The sequence below is a fragment of the Equus quagga genome, chromosome 16 (assembly GCF_021613505.1).
Source record: "Equus quagga isolate Etosha38 chromosome 16, UCLA_HA_Equagga_1.0, whole genome shotgun sequence".
In the NCBI taxonomy this organism is placed as follows: domain Eukaryota; kingdom Metazoa; phylum Chordata; class Mammalia; order Perissodactyla; family Equidae; genus Equus; species Equus quagga.
This window is the reverse complement of record NC_060282.1, coordinates 42197214-42218470: the sequence shown is the minus strand read 5'-3', so window position 1 is coordinate 42218470 and position 21257 is coordinate 42197214. Positions and strand designations below refer to the sequence as shown.

General features: G+C 39.9%; 1 protein-coding gene across 2 annotated transcripts in view; it reads left to right on the top strand.

The window, feature by feature from the left end:
- The first annotated feature begins 487 nt into the window (after positions 1-487).
- NDUFAF6 (NADH:ubiquinone oxidoreductase complex assembly factor 6) overlaps positions 488-21257 on the top strand; it is a 40631-nt gene continuing 19861 nt past the window's right edge. For both annotated transcript variants that reach the window (XM_046642229.1, XM_046642228.1), the window contains exons 1-3: positions 488-828; positions 6610-6709; positions 19250-19372. In XM_046642229.1, coding sequence (XP_046498185.1) covers positions 503-828; positions 6610-6709; positions 19250-19372 — 549 coding nt within the window. In that variant the 5' untranslated portion in view covers positions 488-502. The remainder of the gene's footprint in view (positions 829-6609; positions 6710-19249; positions 19373-21257) is intronic.

The following is a 21257-nucleotide window of genomic DNA, read 5'->3' as shown; positions in this document are numbered from 1 at the left end:
AAGGAGAAACATTAAACTGGAGTCACAAATGCAAATGGCCAGAGTTGAGGCTGAAAAGTAAATAGAGGCCATTATCAGGGAGAAGCATTATCCAATACTGCGCAGGAAAAGTTGTCAAAGCAGGAAAGGGTCATGATCAGATGTACATTTTCGAAAGAACCCAGTCTGGCTGCAGCATGAACATTTTGGGCAAATCTGGGCAGGAAGTGTCACTGGGATCCAGATATAGGCAGCTGTTGGCTTAGACCAGGTGGTGGCAACAAGACCCAACTCTAATATTTGACGGGTCTGAGGGTAAGAGTACTAAAAGAGGCTCACATACTGTGAGAACAAATATTTAAAAGTTATAAATCAATCTAGTAAACTGTCAAAATTTACCCTCCTACCTTGATAAATACATCTTCATAAGGATCTGGAAGGGAGGGGGAGAGCCTGGCGGGATCGACTGAATTTAGGCGGGGCTTTCCTGGAACCGAGGGGGAAAAGCACGGCGGCGGCCCAGATGCACAGGGCCACAGCGACACCTGCCTCTTCTCCAAGCGGCGTCCGGAGCCTGCCTCCCGCAGCCGAGAAGCGCGCGGCGGGACCTGCCGGGGGCGTGGCGAGGCGTGCTTGCGCACCGCAGGCGCGGGGTCGGAGGGCATGCGGCGTCCGTGTCATGGCGGTCTCCGCTCCGGGTTCGGCGTGTGGCCCCCTGCGGCTCGGCGTTCCGGGCCTGTGGGCGCGCGGGCGGCGGGTCCCAGGTCTCGCGGGCCCTGGACGGAACGTGGCGGCAGCCAGCGGACTGGGCGCCTCGGGCACTGACGCCTACTGCATGGAGCTGCTGCGGTGAGCGAGCCGGGCCTGCTCCCGACGGGAGGTCGGGGAGCAGCCGGAAGGGGCCCGCGTGGGCGCGGCGGGGCTCGCGGCCGGCCGGGGCTCGCGGACCGGCGCCTTGCTGGCAGCCCTCTGCGTGTGCGCTCAGGTGGGCTCCGGGCGGGGGGCAGTGAGGCAGCAGGAACTTTCACACGGGTCACAAAATAGTGGTAAGACTCCTTGTCTGTCACCTTGCCTGAACCTTAATTTTTACCTAATTAAACGTTTTGCATGCATAGCTTTTTTAAATTTGAAAGACGAGTAGTAATTAGTTTTAATTACAACAGTAGGTCACTTTGAGTCCTTCCTGTTTGTCAGGCATTATACAAAGTAGTTTACAAGTCATTTGCTTAATCTTCCTTGCCAATTGTGATGGGCAAAGGTAGACTTGCGATTTAGAGTCACGTGGATTAAAGCATTTAGAACCATGTGTGGCACAAAGCAAGGGCACAGTGAGTACAGTATAAGCCACAGTATCTCATTTAATAAACGAGGAAATGGAAGTTTAGAGAGATCAGGGAATTTGCCTGAGGTTCAGTGGAATAGCCTCATAAAGTCAGGGGCTTGAGGACGGTTTTGTTCGCCCTGGTGACACTGGAAAGGCCTGGCACATGGGAGTCGCTGTTAATCGTTTGTGGAATCGAGTTGGATGGATCCGGTCCCCCGGCACATCTGGGCAGGGGCCTGCCTTGGAATCCAGGCCTGACTGCGGAGACATGACTCAGCCCTCGCTGCCCTTTTGCTGCCCTTGCTTCATAACTGTGGTAGAAAGGCTCCAAGTACTCGGTCTCCAGGACTTCGGAGAAGTGCTAGAATAAAGTACCTTGGATTTGATTGGGCTAGTAAATCCAATGAATTCCATTGTAGCATAACAATGTAAAATTCCCATGCATTTCAGTGTTTTGTTTTGTTTTTAATCTCTCTTTCATGGTGTTCCTCCCCCACCTTGTTTTTGATTATAGCAGTAGTAGAAATCAGGGCATTAAGAATTGTAAAAGCCCAAACTGCTAAAAGGTTGTAGTCATTTTTATATATTTTAAAGTTTTTTTATGATAAAAAATTGAAGTTACCAAAATGTATACCCCTCATACCCACTTTTCGAGAGCAATTTTTCTCTGACACCAGTAGTATCCTGACTTTCCTATCCAGAGGTGAATAATCAGAATAATCACTCTTATAAATTTCTTATGTATTCCTCCACTACTATTGTATGGATATCACATGACAACTTTTATCAAATATATGTATTCACACATGGCCAGATACTTTTTGTTTGTTTGTTTTTTGAGGAAGATTAGCCCTGAGCTAACTGCTGCTTATCCTCCTCTTTTTGCTGAGGAAGACTGGCCCTGAGCTAACATCCATGCCCATCTTCCTCTACTTTATATGTGGGACGCCTACCACTGCATGGCTTTTGCCAAGTGGTGCCATGTCTGCACCCGGGATCTGAACCGGTGAACCCCCAGCCACCGAAGAGGAACGTGCAAACTTAACCACTGTGCCACTGGCTGGCCTCATGGCCAGATACTTAATCTGTCCATGTTGGTATTTGAGTGGAGTGGAAGCTATTGATTTTAGAGGTTTATTAAAAAGCCTGGATTTTGCAGGCAGACTTGATCTGAGTTTTTCCTCCCAGCTCTGTCACTTGGAAGAGTTACTTACTTTAAGATTTGGCTGTTTCCTCATTTGTGAATTTCTACTGCTTTATAGCCTAGTTGTCAGGATTAAATGTGCGATGGTGTATATGAAAATGCTGGCACATAACAATTGCTCAGTGAGTAGTTTTAAAATAAAAACAAAATGAAATTTGAAAGGAAGATTAAAACTTTTAGCTTCTAACTGTCCATTGATCTTTGCACGCTTTGGCCTCTGAAATCATTTGTGCAGAATTGTTTTGGACATATTACACAAAGCCTCCAAATATCAGCACAGATACCAGGCCATAACTTCAGGTTAGCCAGCCAGAGCTATCCTAGGAATCTAGGTTCCTGGGAAAATCGCACACATAATCTCTCACATAGGCTCGTTGGAGTTTGGTTTTCAGGAACACTGCCTCAGGCTTTGGGATTAGTGCTATAATAAGGAGGTGAGGAGATGCTGGTGGTCATATCTGGAAGTGCAGTTGTTTTCCGTCTTCCTCCAGCTCCACTGGGGAACCACTTGTTTCTTTGCGCCTTGATGCCACAGGTCTGTGGAACTAGCACAGTTCTAACACCAAATATGCTTATTTCTCATGTCTGTCTCTCCCTACTAGACTGAAGTCTATACCTGTCTTCAGTGTCTAGCACAGTGCCTGGCACATAGTAGGCACTGAATAAATGTTAGAATTAATGAATGAAGGTTACTGGCCCCATTGCTATATAAAGTCATAATATGGCATTTCTTACTATCTGGAGCAGTTCTCAGGTAACTGGACCTTGGTTAGCCACTTACATATCCTTGTATACCAATACACAGTGATCCTGAGTGATGAAGAAATGGTTAAATGATCAGTATATCCCATTTAATGTAAAGAAATGGGTAATATTGTTGAGAAAAATTTCCAACCAAAAATTTTTAAAAATTGTTCACAGGACAACTCTTAGCTGTATAGAATATCTTATTTCCCCAGAGTTGTTACAGTTCTATTATGTCTTCATTTCATTTTCATTTCCATGCAAGAAACTCGAACTACTTCACATCTTGGTTATTTTTAGGAGATATGAAACAGGTAGCTTATCAAGCCTAATTTTGCAAATTAGGAAATAGACTTGGCTGGTATCATTTCTGTCAATAACTAGTGGAATGATGGAAATGAAGATTGTAGTTTTGATTCCTATTCAGTGTTTTCTCACTGTTTCATATTAACTTTTTTTTTTTTGAGGAAGATTAGCCCTGAGCTAACATCTGCTGCCAATCCTCCTCTTTTTGCTGAGGAAGACTGGTGCTGAGCTCACATCCGTGCCCGTCTTCCTCTACTTTATACGTGGGACCCCTACCACAGCATGGCTTGCCAAGCGGTGCCATGTCCGCACCGAGGATCTGAACTGGCAAACCTTGCGCAGCCGAAGTGGAATGTGTGCACTTAACCACTGTGCCACCGGGCCAGCCCCCTCATGTTAACTTTTAAATGTTTTAAACACTTTTGAAGTTGAGACTTTTTATAGTAATATAAAATTTAAAAATATTTTTCTCTCTCTATATATTAAAAGTATAAACTCTAGAGCTGTTTGGCCTGCACTGTCCATTTTGTAGCTGAAACCGCTAAAGGTGAGATTTTTTTAGTAGAGCTGTCTTGTGATAGCAGGGTTACTTTTCATGATCTCCTCCTTTTGTTTGTGTGGAAGTTGGGAGAAATTGTGAAGGGAGTAGCTAGAAGGGCTTTAAGTTCTTTGTTAGGCACATGACAAAATGTGAACCACTTGAAAAGTGGGAGTAGTCTGAATTTCAGTACCTAAACTCCATGGAATGAGATTGGACCTCTTTTATAGGAAGTAACGTTATAAGTTCCAGTATATTACAATGAAAGTACTCTTGTCGTTAGGCAGTTTGTTAAGTACCTTATATTTAAGTCATTCTAGAATGTATATAGTAAAGATTGTATATTTTTTTAACTTTGTATTTTGAAGTAATTGCAAATTTACATGAAAATTACAGAAATAGTGCACAGAGCTCGAATACACTCTTCATCCAAATTCCCTCATTGTTAACATTCTGAACCATTTGAGAATAAGATGTAGACATGATGCACTATTACCTCCCTTAATATTTTGGTGTGTATTCCTTAATACACAAGGATTCTCTCTCATGTAACCATAGTACAACCAAGAAAATCAAGATATTAAAATTGATTCAGTATTATATCTCATCCAGAGACTCCATTCAAATTTTGCTGGTTATTCTATTATGTCTTTCATATTATCTGGGATTTTGTGGTGCATTTAATTGTCATAACTTTTTTCTTTTGGAGGAAGATTGGCCCTGAGCTAAAATCTGCTGCCAGTCCTCCTCTTTTTGCTGAGGAAGACTGGCCCCGAGCTAACATCCGTGCCCATCTTCGTTGATTTTATATGTGGGACGCCTACCACTGCATGGCTTGCTAAGAGGTGCCATGTCCGCCCCTGGGATCCGAACTGGCGAACCCCAGGCCACCAAAGCTGAACGTGTGCACTTAACCACTGCACCGGCCCTAATTGTCCTAACTCTTTAGTTCTCTCCAGTCTGAAACAGTTTCTTAGTCTTTCCTTATCTTTCATGAGCTTGATGTTTTTTGAAGAGAAGAGGTCAGTTACTTTGTAGAATCTCTCTCAATTTGGGTTTATTTAATGTTTCCTCATGATTTACACGTTTTTGGCAGGAATATTTACAGAAGTGATGTGCTTTTATCAGTATCATATCAGGAAGCACATGATGTTGATTTATACTATTAGTGTGCTGTGAACTTTTTATTACTTGGTTGAGAAGGTGTCCTTCGAGTTTCTCCCCTCTAAATTTAATTAATAACAATTTTCATTAGTTAGTAATGCATATTTTGTGAGGGGATACTTCAATACTGTGTAAATATCCTGTTCCTATCAAACTTTTACTCATTTAATGTTTTCAGACTTTTATTGATGATTTTTGCCTGAATCAGTTATAGGTATAAAATGATAATTTTTTAAAAACAATTCCATCATATCTTCTAGATTTATCAGTTGGCATTGTACTGGTTCTCAAGTTTTTCCTTTTCTTCCTATTTATTTATTCATTAATTTATATTGGTATGGGCTTATGGAGTCCTGCTATAGGCTGGTACTATCGTTTTTTTGATGCTCAAATTGTCCCAGACTTGGCCACTGAGAACTTTGTCAAGGCAATTTCTTTGTCCTTTTGATAAGTCCCTCCATTCTTTGTTTCTTTACTTGCTGCTCAAGAAGATGTTTCAGACTTATCTTGTATTGTCTCTGCCCCAGTCCTGGAGTCAGTCTTTCCTCCAAGGAGTCCTTCTTTCAGAGGAGAATGGTGTTTAGAAACCGAAATCTAGGTATTAGGTGTGTTCACTGATTCTGGGGTTTTAGGGGAGTATCATTGCTTCTAGGCTCTCTCAGCAGATGCTGTGAGGAAACATCTGTGCAAGTGTGTGCACATTCACACCAGCACACCACCCCACACACCCCCTGTATTGTTTTTTCTCTTTATGTCTTATATATGTATTTATCTGTGTATTAAAAACTGTGAGTTCATACCAGTACTTGCTGGAACTATTTTCTTGATTTCTACTTCTGTAGCTCATTTGAATTCTTTTTTCCTTCCTCTTCTCCCCAAAGCCCCCCAGTGCGTAGTTGTATATTCTAGTTGTAGGTCCTTCTGGCTCTGCTGTGTGGGATGTCCCCTCAGCATGGCTTGACGAGTGTTGCCATGTCCACACCTAGGATTCGAACTGGCGAAACCCTGGGCCACTGAAGCTGAGAGTGCAAACTTAACCACTTGGTCACAGGGCCAGCCCATCATTTGAGTTCTTATTAAAACCAAAGAGATCCTGAAACAATGAAAACTATAAGTACTTTATAAGTCAAAATAAATTAATAGAGATTGATTATTTCTTCTTTTTAACTGATCTGGGATTGGGGGCAGATAATGTTTTTTATAATTGTAGAAAAACAGGTATAAAATATAAGAAATTTCGGGCTATTTTGATTTGAAGCCTTGTTGTTTGTAGTTCATTTTGGTCAGTATTTTTTTGTGTGCGGTTTGGAAAGTAAAAAGTAACTATCTTTTTTTGCCTATTTGTTATAGGAAACGAGATTATGAAAGCTATTTATGCTCCCTGCTGCTCCCTGCAGAATCCAGAAGCTCTGCTTTTGCTCTGAGAGCCTTCAATGTGGAACTGGCTCAGGCTGGTATTAAAATACCTTAAACAATTGTTTGCAGAAATGGTGATATAATGTGTTTAATGCTGAACAATGAAGACATATAGTTGTAATTTGTATGTTAGACGTGTTTAAGGTCTCTGCTGATGATTTCTTTCTACTTTTTAGGCTTAACAATTCAATTCCAAAAATAAAATTAGCTAATGAACTTAATGTTTCTGGAAATATCATTCTGGAATTTTTTATTTCTTCTTCTTTTTTTAAAGAAAAATACGCTTTTATTGAAAATGCATTTGCTTAATGAGAGGAATGAAGCTTTTTCTCCCAATTATGCCCATGTATTTGTGTATAGATATTACTTTTTGCTGTAACGAAGTAGAATACCATCAATTTTACTGCTATTTTTCTTTTTTAAAAAAAAAGCAGATTGAACTCTCGAGAAACCTTGTCTGTATGAAAAAGGAGAGAGGCATTTAAATCTTGTTATAACAATGTCACTCAACTCCTTGAATTGCTTTTGGGTTATGTGCCAAAACTTGTTTAGTAATTTACAATTAAAAATATTTTCAACGATCTATCAGCTAACACCTCCATTAGGGCCTCCTCCAACTTTTACGAGAGAATTGAAAAAAAAACACACTGGGTCTGTCACTCAGATATTACAGCCATTAGCTCTCAATGCCCCCATCTCTTTGAACGATTGTTCCATTGTTCACTGTTCGACTTGGCCAGTGAAGCTTCCACAAGAGTCCAAGGCGGGGTTTTTTTTCACTTCTCCAGCAGACGGGGCACCAGTGTCCATGTTCAGAGAACTAGGCTGGTGTTACCAAGCCTCGAACGCGCGCCACGATTGGTGTCTCCTTGCTTGGTGATGCTGGCCTTGGAGTGTGGTGGGCATGGCACTGGCTTAGCCTCCGGGCTTATTTCTTTTTCTAAGGATATTATAAAACTATGCAATTAACATTGTCCATTTATCTGTTAATTGAATAAGTTAATCAGTTTTATTGCTTATCCTCTCCAACATTCACATAATTTACATGTATATAGCAGTTGTTCAAAGCACTTTTTAAATTGAGTTTTTAGCTTTAATGTGAAATGGGGAATGGAAGCAATTATATAGCAAACCTAGATCTTAGATCATACTGACTTTTGTCTGAAGAATTAAAAGAAGGAGAGACTCTTCTTTTTCTTAGTATGGAAAGAATGTGTGCTGATACAACACAAATTGAAATGGAGGATGGACATGAGAGAGTTGAAGTAGAGTGGCCTTGATTTTCTCAGGAGGGGTCAGTTGTTGACAGTGAGGTGGCAGAGGAGGGTTTGGAGTCTTGAAGAGGGTTGCAAGTTTTGGCATGGCTTCTGTGGTGAATATGATAGGAAGTGAACTAGGGATAAAAAAACAGATCTGAGGATAGCACTGAGGCACAGCTGCAGTTAGACTATGAATAATCTGCAGAGTCTAATAGACTCTGGCTATTTTTCCTTGGTGTGCTTCTGGAAGTCATGGGTCCATACTTTTTTACCTCGTCTTTTTTCAGATATAAACTACACGTCAGCATGTTAGGTTAATCCCAATTTAGCAGTAAAGAGTCCCCATTGTGATCTTCCATTGTAATTTTAAAATGATTAAAATTCCTGGTTTTTTTTTTTTTTTGAGGAAGATTAGCCCTGAGCTAACATCTGCTGCCAATTCTCCTCTTTTTGCTGAGGAAGACAGGCCGTGAGCTAACATCCATGCCCATCTTCCTCTACTTTGTATGCGGGACACCTGCCACAGCATGGCTTGACAAGTGGTATGTAGGTTTGCACCCAGGATCCAAACCTGTGAACCCTGGGCCACTGAAGTGGAATGTGCGAACTTAACTGCTGCACCACTGGGCTGGCCCCTAAAATTCCATTTTTAATAAATAAAGCCTTAGGGTTCTTCCTGAATTCTCTCACTTTGTAGGAGTATCTTGTTGGTTTTTTATGCACACAGTCTTACTTGTTCCTTCACTCAATGACCATTGTCTAAAATGTGCCAAGCATTGTCTTAGGTACTGGGTGTAGCATTGGATAATGCATCCAAGTCCCTGCAATCAAGGAACAAACAAGTACTGTGTAATGTTTCAGGTGGAAACGAGTCCTGTGGAGAAAAGCTGAAGGGATAGGGAAGGCTGGGTGTAGCAGGGGTTCCTATCTTATGTAGGGTGGTCGGGAAAATCCTCACTGAGAAGGTGGTATCTGAACAAAGATTTGAAGAAGGCAAGGGGGTGAGATATGTGGGCAAAGAGTATTCTAGACAGAAGTAACAGCAAATGCAAAGGCTCTGAGGTGCAAGTGTGTCTGATCAAAGAAAAGGCCAGTGGTACAGCAGAACGGGGGAAGTAGGGTGTGTAGGAGGAGATTAGGTGGAGTTACCTGGGCCAGAAAGGTAAGGTCTTGGAGATCATTGCAATCCCTTGGCTTTTACTCTGAGATGGGAGACCATTGCAGGGTTCTGAACAGAGAAAGGCATTATCTCTTGGCCATGTTTTAAAAGGATTACTCTTTTTTTTAGATTTTTATTTTATTTTATTTTTCCTATTTCTCCCCAGAGCTCCCTGGTACATAGTTGTCTGTTTTTAGTTGTGGGTCCTTCTAGTTGTGGCATGTGGGACGCCACCTCAGCATGGCCTGATGAGCGGTACCATGTCTGCGTCCAGGATCTGAACCTTCGAAACCCTGGGCTGCTGAAGCACAGCGTGCGAACTTAACCACTCTGCCATGGGGCCAACCCCAAAAAAGGATTACTCTTGATGCTTTACTAAGAATAGACCATATGGGAGCAAAATGGCAGGGTGAGCTGACCCGGGATTCTCTCCCCTCCAAAATACAACAAAAGATTGGAAGAACTGAATTTCAGAGAATAAACATAATGCTAGCTCGTTAGAGACCTACAATACCAAGAAGGCGGAGATCATAAACCTTGCTTACAGCCTCAGAGGCTCTGGAATGGGTATGAGAGAACATTGCTCCCTCCCCTAGAGTCTGCGATCGCTGTGGCGCTGGTCGGGAAGGAGCGGGGGAGGGGCCGCGCGACCAGGGGATCATCCAGGACTCCTGCCGCTGATTCAATGGAGACCTGCTGACGGGGGGAAGCTTCTGTCCACAGGGACCCCATAAATCAAGGGCCTTGGGAGACCAGAGAACAGAACTGATCTGAACCCTGACCGGCGCGTGTGAGTAACAGCCCCTTCCAGCACACCCACTGGCGCAGCCATCTTGCCCCAAGGTGGAAAGCTCATAACGCGCGGCTCTTGACCCCCATCTAGAGGCAACAGGCTGTAACTGCAACTGAATTCTACCACCATGAGAAAAAACCGCTCCTCTACCATCCAGCAATTTATAAAAGCCCCAGACCAGAAGGAAAACAATAAAAACATAGAATTAAGTCCTGAGGACTTGGAATTAGGTAAACTAAGTGATAAGGAGTTCAGAGCAGCTATAATAAAAAAACTCAATGAGGTAGAGAGAAAGAGAAACAAGCCGAGTTCTGGAGTTACTTCACAAAAAAGATTGAAATCATAAAGAAGAATAAAACAGAATTACTTGAGATGAAAAACACAATGGACCAGATAAAACAGAATACGGATTCCCTGAATGCCCGTGTAGACAACATAGAGGAGAAAATTAGCATAATCGAAGATAGACAGGCTGAATGGCACCAGACAGAGGAAGAAAGAGAACTAAGAATTAAAAAAAATGAGGAAAATCTCCAAGAGATAATGGATTCAATGAGCAGTAAGAACATAAGGATCATAGGAATTCCCGAGAATATGGAAAAGGAAAATGGAGCAGAAAGTGTGCTTAACGAAATTATTGAAGAGAACTTCCCAAATCTAGGGATCAACGGAGAAATGTGTGTAGAGGAGGGTTTTAGATCTCCTAGATTTGTCAATGTAAAAAGACCTACTGCAAGGCACATAGTAGTAAAGTTGGCAAATAGGAATGATAAGGAGAGAATACTCAGGAAAGTAAGGAAAAAAAGAGAATAACCTATAAAGGAGCCCCTATCAGACTGTCAGTGGATTTCTCTACAGTAACCCTACAAGCTAGAAGAGAATGGAGTGATATATTCAAAGCTTTAAAGGATAAAAACCTTCAGCCAAGGATACTCTATTCAGCAAGAATTTCCTTCAGATATGAGGGAGAAATTAAATCTTTTCCAGACAAACAAAAGTTAAGGGAATTTGTAACTAAAAGCCTTCCATTACAAGAAATCCTCAAGAAGGCTCTCATACTTGAAAAAAGAAAAAAGGGAGAAAGGGGACACAATCCACAGACTAGGGACACCGATGGATAGAACCAGAACAGGATAGCAAATATTCAACTATAGCATTAGGGTAAAAATAATGAAACTACCAAAACAAGGATGATCTTAGCACTCTAACTACCAATTAATAAGACGAGTTGGAATAAAAAATGAAAATAATTATTTAGGAGGGGAAGAGCAAAGGGTCTAAATCAGTATTGGTCAAGTAAGTAAGAGACCACCAGAGAATAGACTATATTATACACGAGATTCTAAATACAAACTTCAAGGTAGACACTAAAATAAAGTACAGAACAGAGTCACAAATCATAAATAAGGAAAAATCTAAGAAACCCAGCGTAAGAAATTGCAGTATTAAATGGGTAGTCTAAAGCAAACAGGAAAAGAAATGCAGGAAAACAAGATAATGAGCGACAGATTAACAGCATTAAGTCCACATGCATCAGTAATCACTCTCAATGTGAATGGATTGAACTCACCAATAAAAAGACACAGAGTGGCAAAATGGATTAAAGAACACGATCCAACAATTTGTTGCCTCCAGGAAACACACCTCAGCCCCAAGGACAAACACAGACTCAGGGTGAAGGGGTGGAGGACAATACTTCAAGCAAATAGCAAGGAAAAAAAGGCAGGTGTTGCAATTCTCATTATCAGACCAAGTGGATTTCAAAATAAGACAGGTAAAGAGAGACAGAGGGACAATATATAATGATCAAAGGGACACTTCATCAAGAAGAAATAATGCTTATAAATATCTATGCACCCAACACAGGAGCACCAAGATTCATAAAGCAGCTATTAACAGACCTAAAGGAAGATGTTAAAAACAACACAATAATAGTAGGGGACCTCAACACCCCACTCACATCAATTGACAGATCATCCAGGCAGAAAATCAACAAGGAAATAGTGGAGCTAAATGAAAAACTAAAACAATTGGACTTAATAGACATATATAGATCACTTCAGCCTGAAAGAGCTGAATACACATTCTTCTCAAGTGCATGTGGAACATTCTCAAGAATAGACCATATATTGGGAAGCAAGGCAAGCCTCTACAAATTTAAAAAAATTGAAATAATAACAAGCATCTTCTCAGATCATAGTGCTATAAGGCTAGAAATTAATTCCAAGAAAAAAGCTGAGAAAGGCACAAAGATGTGGAGACTAAACAACACACTACTGAACAAGCAGTGGATCATTGAAGAAATTAAAGAAGAAATAAAAAAATACCTGGAAACAAATGAAAATGATAGCATGCCATACCAACTCATATGGGATACAGCAAAAGCTGTATTAAGAGGAAAATTCATCGCAATACAGGCACATCTTAACAAACAAGAAAAATCCCAAATAAGCAACCTTAAAGCACACCTAACTGAACTAGAGAAAAAAGAACAAATGAAGCCCAAAGTCAGCAGAAGGAGAGAAATAATAAAAATCAGAGCAGAAATAAATACTATTGAAACGAAAAAGGCAGTAGAAAGGATCAATGAGACAAAGAGCTGGTTTTTTGAGAAGATAAATAAAATTGACAAACCACTAGCCAGACTTACAAAGAAAAAAAGGGAGAAAGCTCAAATAAACAAAATCAGAAATGAAAGAGGAGAAATAACAACAGACTCTGCAGAAATACAACAGATTATAAGAGAATGCTACAAAAAACTATATGCCAACAGAATGGATAACCTAGAGGAAATGGATAAATTCTTGGACTCCTACAAGCTCCCAAAGCTCACTCAAGAAGAGGCAGACAGTTTGAACAGACCAATCACAAGGAAAGAGATTGAAACAGCAATCAAAAACATCCCAAAGAATAAAACCCCAGGACCAGATGGCTTTCCTGGGGAATTCTACCAAACTTTCAGAGAGGATTTAATACCTATCCTTTTCAAGCTATTCCAAAAAATTAGGGAAGATGGAACACTTCCTAACACATTCTATGAGGCCAACATCACGCTGATACCAAAACCTGACAAGGACACCATGAAAAAAGAGAACTACAGGCCAATATCACTGATGAACATAGATGCAAAAATTCTAAACAAAATTTTGGCAACCAGAATTCAGCAATTCATCAAAAGAATCATACATCATGATCAGGTGGGATTCATACCAGGGACACAGGGATGGTTCAACATCCGCAAATCAATCAATGTGGTACAGCACATCAACAAACTGAGGAATAAAAACCACATGATCATCTCAATAGATGCAGAGAAAGCATTTGAAAAGATCCAACAGCCATTTATGATAAAAACTCTGAACAAAATGGGCATAGAAGGAAATTACCTCAACATAATAAAGGCCATATACGACAAACCCACAGCCAACATCATACTCAATGGGCAAAAACTGAACACCATCCCCCTGAAAACAGGAATTGAGACAAGGATGCCCTCTATCACCACTCTTATTTAACATAGTACTGGAGGTCCTGGCCAGAGCAATCAGGCAAGAAAAAGGAATAAAAGGAATCCAAATAGGGAGGGAAGAAGTGAAACTCTCGCTCTTTGCAGATGACATGATCTTATATATAGAAAACCCCAAAGAATCCATTGGAAAACTGTTAGAAGTAATCAACAACTACAGCAAAGTTGCAGGATATAAAATCAATTTGCATAAATCAGTAGCATTTCTATACTCCAGTAATGAACCAAGAGAAAAAGAACTCAAGAATACAATGCCATTCACAATTGCAACAAAAAGAATAAAATACCTTGGGGTAAATTTAACTAAGGAAGTGAAGGACCTATCCAATGAAAATTACAAGGCCTTTCTGAGAGAATTGGATGACGACATAAGGAGATGGAGAGACATTCCATGTACGTGGATTGGAAGAATAAACATAGTTAAAATGTCCATTCTACCTAAAGCAATCTACAGATTCAACACCATCCCAATCAAAATCCCAATGACATTCTTTACAGAATTAGAACAAAGAATCCTAAAATTCATATGGGGCAACAAAAGACCCTGAATTTCTAAAGCAATCCTGAGAAAAAAGAACAAAATGGGAGGCATCACAATCCCTGAGTTCAAAACATACTACAAAGCTACAGTAATCAAAACAGCATGGTACTGGTACAAAAACAGGTGCACATATAAATGGAACAGAATTGAAAACCCAGAAATAAAACCACACATCTATGGACAGCTTATCTTTGACAAAGTAGCTGAGGGCATACAATGGAGAAAAGAAAGTCTTTTCAACAAATGGTGCTGGGAAAACTGGAAAGCCACATGTAAAAGAATGAAAATTGACCATTCTTTTTCACCATTCACCAAAATAAACTCAAAATGGATCAAAGACCTAAAGGTGAGATCAGAAACCATAAGGCTTCTGGAAGAAAACGTAGGCAGTACACTCTTTGACATCAGTATTAAAAGGATCTTTTCGGACACCATGCCTTCTCAGAGAAGAGAAACAATAGAAAAAATAAATAAATGGGACTTCATCAGATTAAAGAGCTTCTTCAAGGCAAATGAAAACAGGATTGAAACAGAAAAACAACCCACTAACTGGGAAAAATTTGCAAGTCATATATCTGACAAAGGCTTAATATCCATAATATATAAAGAACTCTCGCAACTCAACAACAAAACATCAAACAACCCAATCAAAAAATGGGCTGGAGACATGAACAGACATTTCTCCAAAGAAGATATACTGATGGCCAATAGGCACATGAAAAGATGCTCATCATCGCTGATCATCAGGGAAATGCAAATCAAAACTACACTAAGATATCACCTTACACTTGTTAGAATGACAAAAATATCTAAAACTAATAGCAACAAATGTTGGAGAGGTTGCGGAGAAAAAGGAACCCTCATACACTGCTGGTGGGAATGCAAACTGGTGCAGCCACTATGGAAAACAGTATGGAGATTCCTCAAAAAATTAAAAATAGAACTACCATATGATCCAGCCATCCCACTACTGGGTATTTATCCAAAGAGCTTGAAGTCAGCAATACCAAAAGTCTTATGCACCCCAATGTTTATTGCAGCACTGTTTACAATAGCCAAGAGGTGGAAGCAACCTAAGTGTCCAACAACAGACGAATGGATAAAGAAGATGTGGTACATATATACAATGGAACACTACTCAGCTGCAAAACAGAACAAAATCATTCCATTTGCAATAACATGGATGGACCTTGAGGGAATTATGTTAAGTGAAATAAGCCAGCTAGAGAAGGATAATCTGTGTATGACTCCACTCAAATGAGGATTTTAAAATTATGGACTAAGAACAGTTTAGTGGATACCAGGGGAGAGGTGGGGTGGTGGGGGTGGGCACAGGGGGTGAAGTGGTGCACCTACAACATGCCTGACAAACATTAATGTACAACTGAAATTTCACAAGATTGTAACCTATCGTTAACTCAATTAAAAAAAAAAAAAAGAATAGACCATATGCCACTGGGATCTGAATACTAAACATTGCTAAGAGACCCACCCAGCACCAAGACCGATAAAGAAAAAACTTTTTATTTGGAAATAATTTCACACACAAAAGAATAGTACAAAGAATACTCATATACCCTTTTGTTAATGTTGTGCCCCATTTGCTTTATCATTTGTCTCTCTATACGTATGTATGTATATATATATATATATATATATATACACACACACATTTTTCTTTTTATGAGTCATTTCAGAATAACTTGATTATACTATGGCCCTTATCCCTATAAACTTGAGTGTGTATTTCCTAAGAAGAATAATATTCTCTTATAACCATAGTACAGTTAGCAATTTGAGTAAATTTGACTTTGTTAGAATGCTTCAATCTGCCATCTGCTTTCTAGTTTTGTCAAATGACCGAATAATGTCTTTTTTTTTTAAGATTTTTTTTTCCTTTTTCTCCCCAAAGCCCCCCAGTACATAGTTGTGTGTATATTTTTTTAGTTGTGCTTCCTTCTAGTTGTGGCATGTGGGATGCCGCCTCAGCATGGCTTGATGAGTGGTGCCATGTCCATACCCAGAATCTGAACCACTGAAACCCTGGGCCACTGAAGCGGAGCACGCGCACTTAACCACTCGCCACGGGGCCGGCCCCCGAATGATGTCTTCTATGGCATTTTCTCCTCTTCTGTATAGGATCCAATGTAGCATTATGTATTGCATTTCGTTTTCATTAGTTTCCTTTAATCTGGAACGTGTCCACAGCCTTTCTTTGTCTTTTTGACAGTCACAATTTTTTAAAACAATACTGTTCCTTTTTAAAAATAGAATGCTTCTCATTTGGAGTTATTTTTTCTCATGATTGTATTATGCATTCCTAGCCTAATGTTTACTGCCTAAGTGGGGTATGTCCTTTTCAGGTGATCGTAAGGAGGCATGAAATGTCCATCTGCCTCTTATTGGTGATACTAATTTTGGTCACCAGTCAAGATGATATTTTTTTCCTTGCTACTAATAAGCAGTCTGAGGAGACATTTTAAGGCCATAGTCTCCATCAAAATTTACCTCCTAGATGTCCAAGAAGTACATGAAAAGGTGTTGAATATCACTACTCATCAGGGAAATGCAAATCAAAACCACAATGACACACCACCTCACACCTGTTAGTATAACTTATCAAAAAGACAAGAAATAGCAGGTGTTGGTGAGGATGTGGAGAAAAGGGAACCCTTGTGCACTGTTGATGGGAATGTAAATTGGTGTAGCCACTATGGAAAATATTATGGAGGTTCCTCAAAAATTAACAATAGAATTTCCATATGATCCAGCAATTCCACTTCTGGATGTTTACCTGAAGGAAATGAAAACACTAACTCAAAAAGATATCTGCACCCCCATGTTCCTTGCAGCATTATTTACAAGAGCCAAGACATGGAAACAACCTAAGTGTCCATCAAGAGGTGAATGGATTAAAAAAAATGTGAGGTATAGATAACAGTGGAATATTATTCAGCCATAAAAAAGGAAATCCTGTCATTTGCAACAACATCAATTGACCTTGAGGGCATTATGCTAAGTGAAATAAGTCAGACAGAAAGACAAATACCTTATGATCTCACTTATATGTGAAATCTCAAACAAACAAACTCCTGAGCTCTTAGATAACAGAGAACAGATTGGTGGTTGCCAGAGGTGGGGATTAGAGGGTAGGTGAAATGGGTGAAGGTGGTTAAAAGGTACACACTTCCAGTTATAAAATAAATGGGTCCTATAGATGTAGTTAGTATAGCATGGTGACTATAGTTAATAATACTGTATTTGAAAGTTGCTCAGAGAGTAGATCTTAAAAGTTTCATCACCAGAAGAATTTTGTAACAATGTGTGGTGATGATGTTAGCTAGACTTATTGTGGTGATCATTTCATTATATATATATTATATCCCAGTTAAAAAAAATTTTACCTCTGAGGGGGCTGGCCTGGTTGCACAGTGGTTAAGTTTGCATGTTCTGCTTCCACAGCCCAGGGTTCGCCAGTTCAGATCCCAGGTGTGGATATGGCACTGCTTGGCAAGCCATGCTGTGGTAGGTGTCCCACATATGAAGTGGAGGAAGATGGGCACAGATGTGCGCTCAGGGCCTGTCTTCCTCAGCAAAAAGAGGAGGATTGGCAGCAATGTTAGTTCAGGGCTAATCTTCCTCAAAAAAAAAAAAAAATTTTACCTCTGAGATTTAGCACACATTGGTGATTCTTGCCTGAACCTGACAACACCATTCATAATCAGTAGTGAGGGAGGGAGACAGTGTAATAATCTTTTTAATAATTACTTAGTGAATGAATGAATAAATTTATTTAAAGGTACATATAGTAAAATTCACTTTTTGTGGAGTACTGTTCTATAGGTTTTGAAAAATGCATGGTTATGTATTCACCAACATAGGCCACAGAACAATTTCATCAACCCAAAAAATTCCGTCATGTACCCCTTTGTAGTCAACTCCTCCCCTCCCCTGTAATCTTTTGCATATTCTTCTGGTTACATTATAAGGGCTGTGAGTATGCAGAGCATGGGATAAACTACTGCCTTTTTGAGCCATAATTTCTATATTTGTAAAATGGGTGTATTGGTGTAATGACCCCGTGAGTTCGTGAGGATTGTGATCAGATAATCTCTGGGGCAGTACCTAGCACAGGGCCTGGCAGACATTTGATAAATTTGATAAATGTTGGTTCCTTACCTGCTTCCTCTCAAATCTTCCGGTTCTATTTCCTAGGTTATCTTCAGACTTGAAAATATTTTTACTATTACTAACCTATTAAGGATTGTTTTTCTTCTCTTCTACTTATTTTTAAAAAGCTTTTTATTACGGAAAATTTCAAACATATATAGAATTAGAGAGAGTAGTATATGAACCGCCATATGAGCCATCACCCAGCTCCAACTGTTCCTGACTCATGGCCAATCTTGTTTTTCCATCTCTATCCCCACCCACCCCATCCCCACTTCCAAGTTATTTTGAAACAAGTCTCATAACTCTTTCCATTTGTGAATATTTCAGTATTTATCTCTAGAAGATAACTCACTTTAAAAAAATAACCACAATACCATTATCATAGATTAAAAATTTAACAGTAGTTCCTTAATATCGTTAAACATCCATTGTTCACATTTTCCAACTTGTATCTCTCTCCAAATCAGGATTCAGAATAAGGTCCACATGTTGCACCTGGTTGATCTCTCTCTTAAATTTCTTTTAATCTGAATATTCTCTCTCCCTCTCTTTGTTTTGTTTTCTTGCAGTTTATTTCTAGAAGAATATCTCCTATTTTTGAATGCAGACCTTGCAAAAATTTTTGAATAAGCACCAAATAATTTGCAGCTTTTACTTAGGAAATTCATAGTGCCAGTGATTTAACTGATGTATACCTTCAAGGAAAAATTAAAATACATGTATAGAATTAAGCTTTGTTTTTGACTGAATTATGTGATTATGAAGTCACAAATACTGATTTTTTGAGACCGTAAACAGCATTTATTGAAGTTTTTTGTTTTAAAGTTTTTTTTTGTTTTTATTTATCTTTTTTTCTTTTTTGAGGAAGATTAGCCCTGAGCTAACATCTGCTGCCGATCTTCCTCTTTTTGCTGAGGAATATTGGCCCTGAGCTAACATCCATGCCCATTGTTCTCTGCTTTATATGTGGGACACCTACCACAGCATGGCTGGCCAAGTGGTGTGTAGGTCCTCACCTGGGATCCAAACCAGCAAACCCTGGGCCACTGAAGCGGAATATGTGAACTTAACTGCTGCACCACTGGGCCAGCCCCTTATGAAAGTTTTTAAACCCTATTTACAGGTTAAGGACTTGGTCTCTGAGAAAACAATTGGACTGATGCGAATGCAGTTTTGGAAGAGAACTGTAGATGATATATACTGTGACAATCCACCACACCAACCTGTGGCCATTGAACTATGGAAGGTAAAAAATAAAAAATGCTACTTTTAATTTGTAAGACTGTTATTTGAGCATAGTTTTGATGCAATTTGGATAGTGGTGATGGGGGAGCTATCCTGAGAATATTCTTAGGCTTGTGTAATGTTCAGATCTATGTTAGTTTTTTAAATTTTATTTATTTTTATTATTTATTTATTTATTTTTTTTTGAGGAAGAGTAGCCCTGAGCTAACATCTGCCACCAATTCTCCTCTCTTTGCTGAGAAAGACTGGCCCTGAGCTCACATCCGTGCTCATCTTCCTCCACTTTATATGTGGGACGCCTACCACAACATTGCTTGCCAAGCAGTGCCATGTCCGCACCCGGGATCCGAACCGGTGAACCCTGGGCCACCAAAGTGGAACATGCAAACTTAACCACTGTGCCACTGGGCTGGCCCCTGTAAATAGTTTTACATTAAAGCAGTTGTATGGATCTCTCATTCATAAACAGCCATGCAGAGTTTAGAAATATGCTAAAACTATGAAAGGAGGAAGGGAATTAGGTGCTGTTAGTCTCTGATCTCTGTCCCCATTGTAATATGTTGAGTGCCAGAAGACAGTTTCTGTAACAGGAGCCACTGACAGTCTTGACAGTGGTACACCTCTTCTCAGGTCTGCATACCAGCAGAGGCAGGCCCTGTTTCTGGGCCCCAGATTGACTTCACAGAGCCCCAGTAAGGATGGAAAGCCAGGCTCCCCCGCGACCCCCACTGGGGACTGAGAAGAAAAAGTGGATGGGAAGCTGTGAGTATTAGATTAGTTGTTTACCTCCATTCATCCTACTTCAAGAACCTTGACCTAGGTGACTCAGTTTAGAGAAAGTTTCTCTGAAATCCAGAAACCTGTTTATTTTTTTATACACAAACTTGGCTGCAGTAGAGGTTTGTGTTAAGACTTGCATTGAAGGTTCTGGCCTTTGTCAGGAAATATCATGGAAGATCTGAGATTCCTTTGACACAGATTTATCTTGCCTTGGCTTCTCTTAAAAAAACAAGATGACATATCTGAATTACAGAATGTTTAGATATATGCCAGTTTTTCCAATTTTAATAGCTACTTAAATTTTGATTTTGATGTTTTCCAGCTTTCTGATATGACTGGTGTTGAAGGTTAATATGAATATTTGAAAGAAGCAGGTGGTGTTCAGAGCAGTTGTCCCTATTGCCTGTTCTCTGTTCTGCTGGAGCATATGCTCTTGTGCCACTGTCCACTAAAACTTTCCACTGGTTCTTTGAAGGCTGTCAGGTTCTTAAGAGGATTAAATAGGGAACCAGTGACAATGTGTTGTCCAGAGGGCACTTTCCTGCCACCTTGTTTCATTGGTGCTTTTTGGTAAAAAATAGTTGAATATCTGTAATTTCTTATACCTATCATATGGGCTTCTCCATTTCTCTGTGTATTAATATTAGATGCAGTTTGAATATATGTTTATAGCCAAGGTTTTTATTCTATTTGACTTCTGTTTTCAGAGTTCTTGATGTTTTATTCAGCAGGTTTGCAGCTGCTTATATATGTTTATTTTTTCCTTGATCTCTGATTTCCTTCAGAATCAGACAGAAGAACTACATTTTGCGACCAAGGAACCGCAGCCATTATAGCCTCAGCCTTGAGTAAATAGGAATCTGACTTTTTAATGATTAAGTATTTTTTAAGTACTTTTATGTTCCAGGAATGGTGCTTGATGTGTGGTTACAAAGATCAAATGTGCTCTTCGCCACTCAGACACGTAAAAAATAAAACATGATCAGACCTGTGTAATGACTGAGGAATCTCAGGCTGGTTCCTGGGACTGGGGAGAGGAGCCTGTGGGGAGTCCTGCTATGTAATAGTCATAGTGCTGGGAGCACCTCAGAACCAATTCCACACTG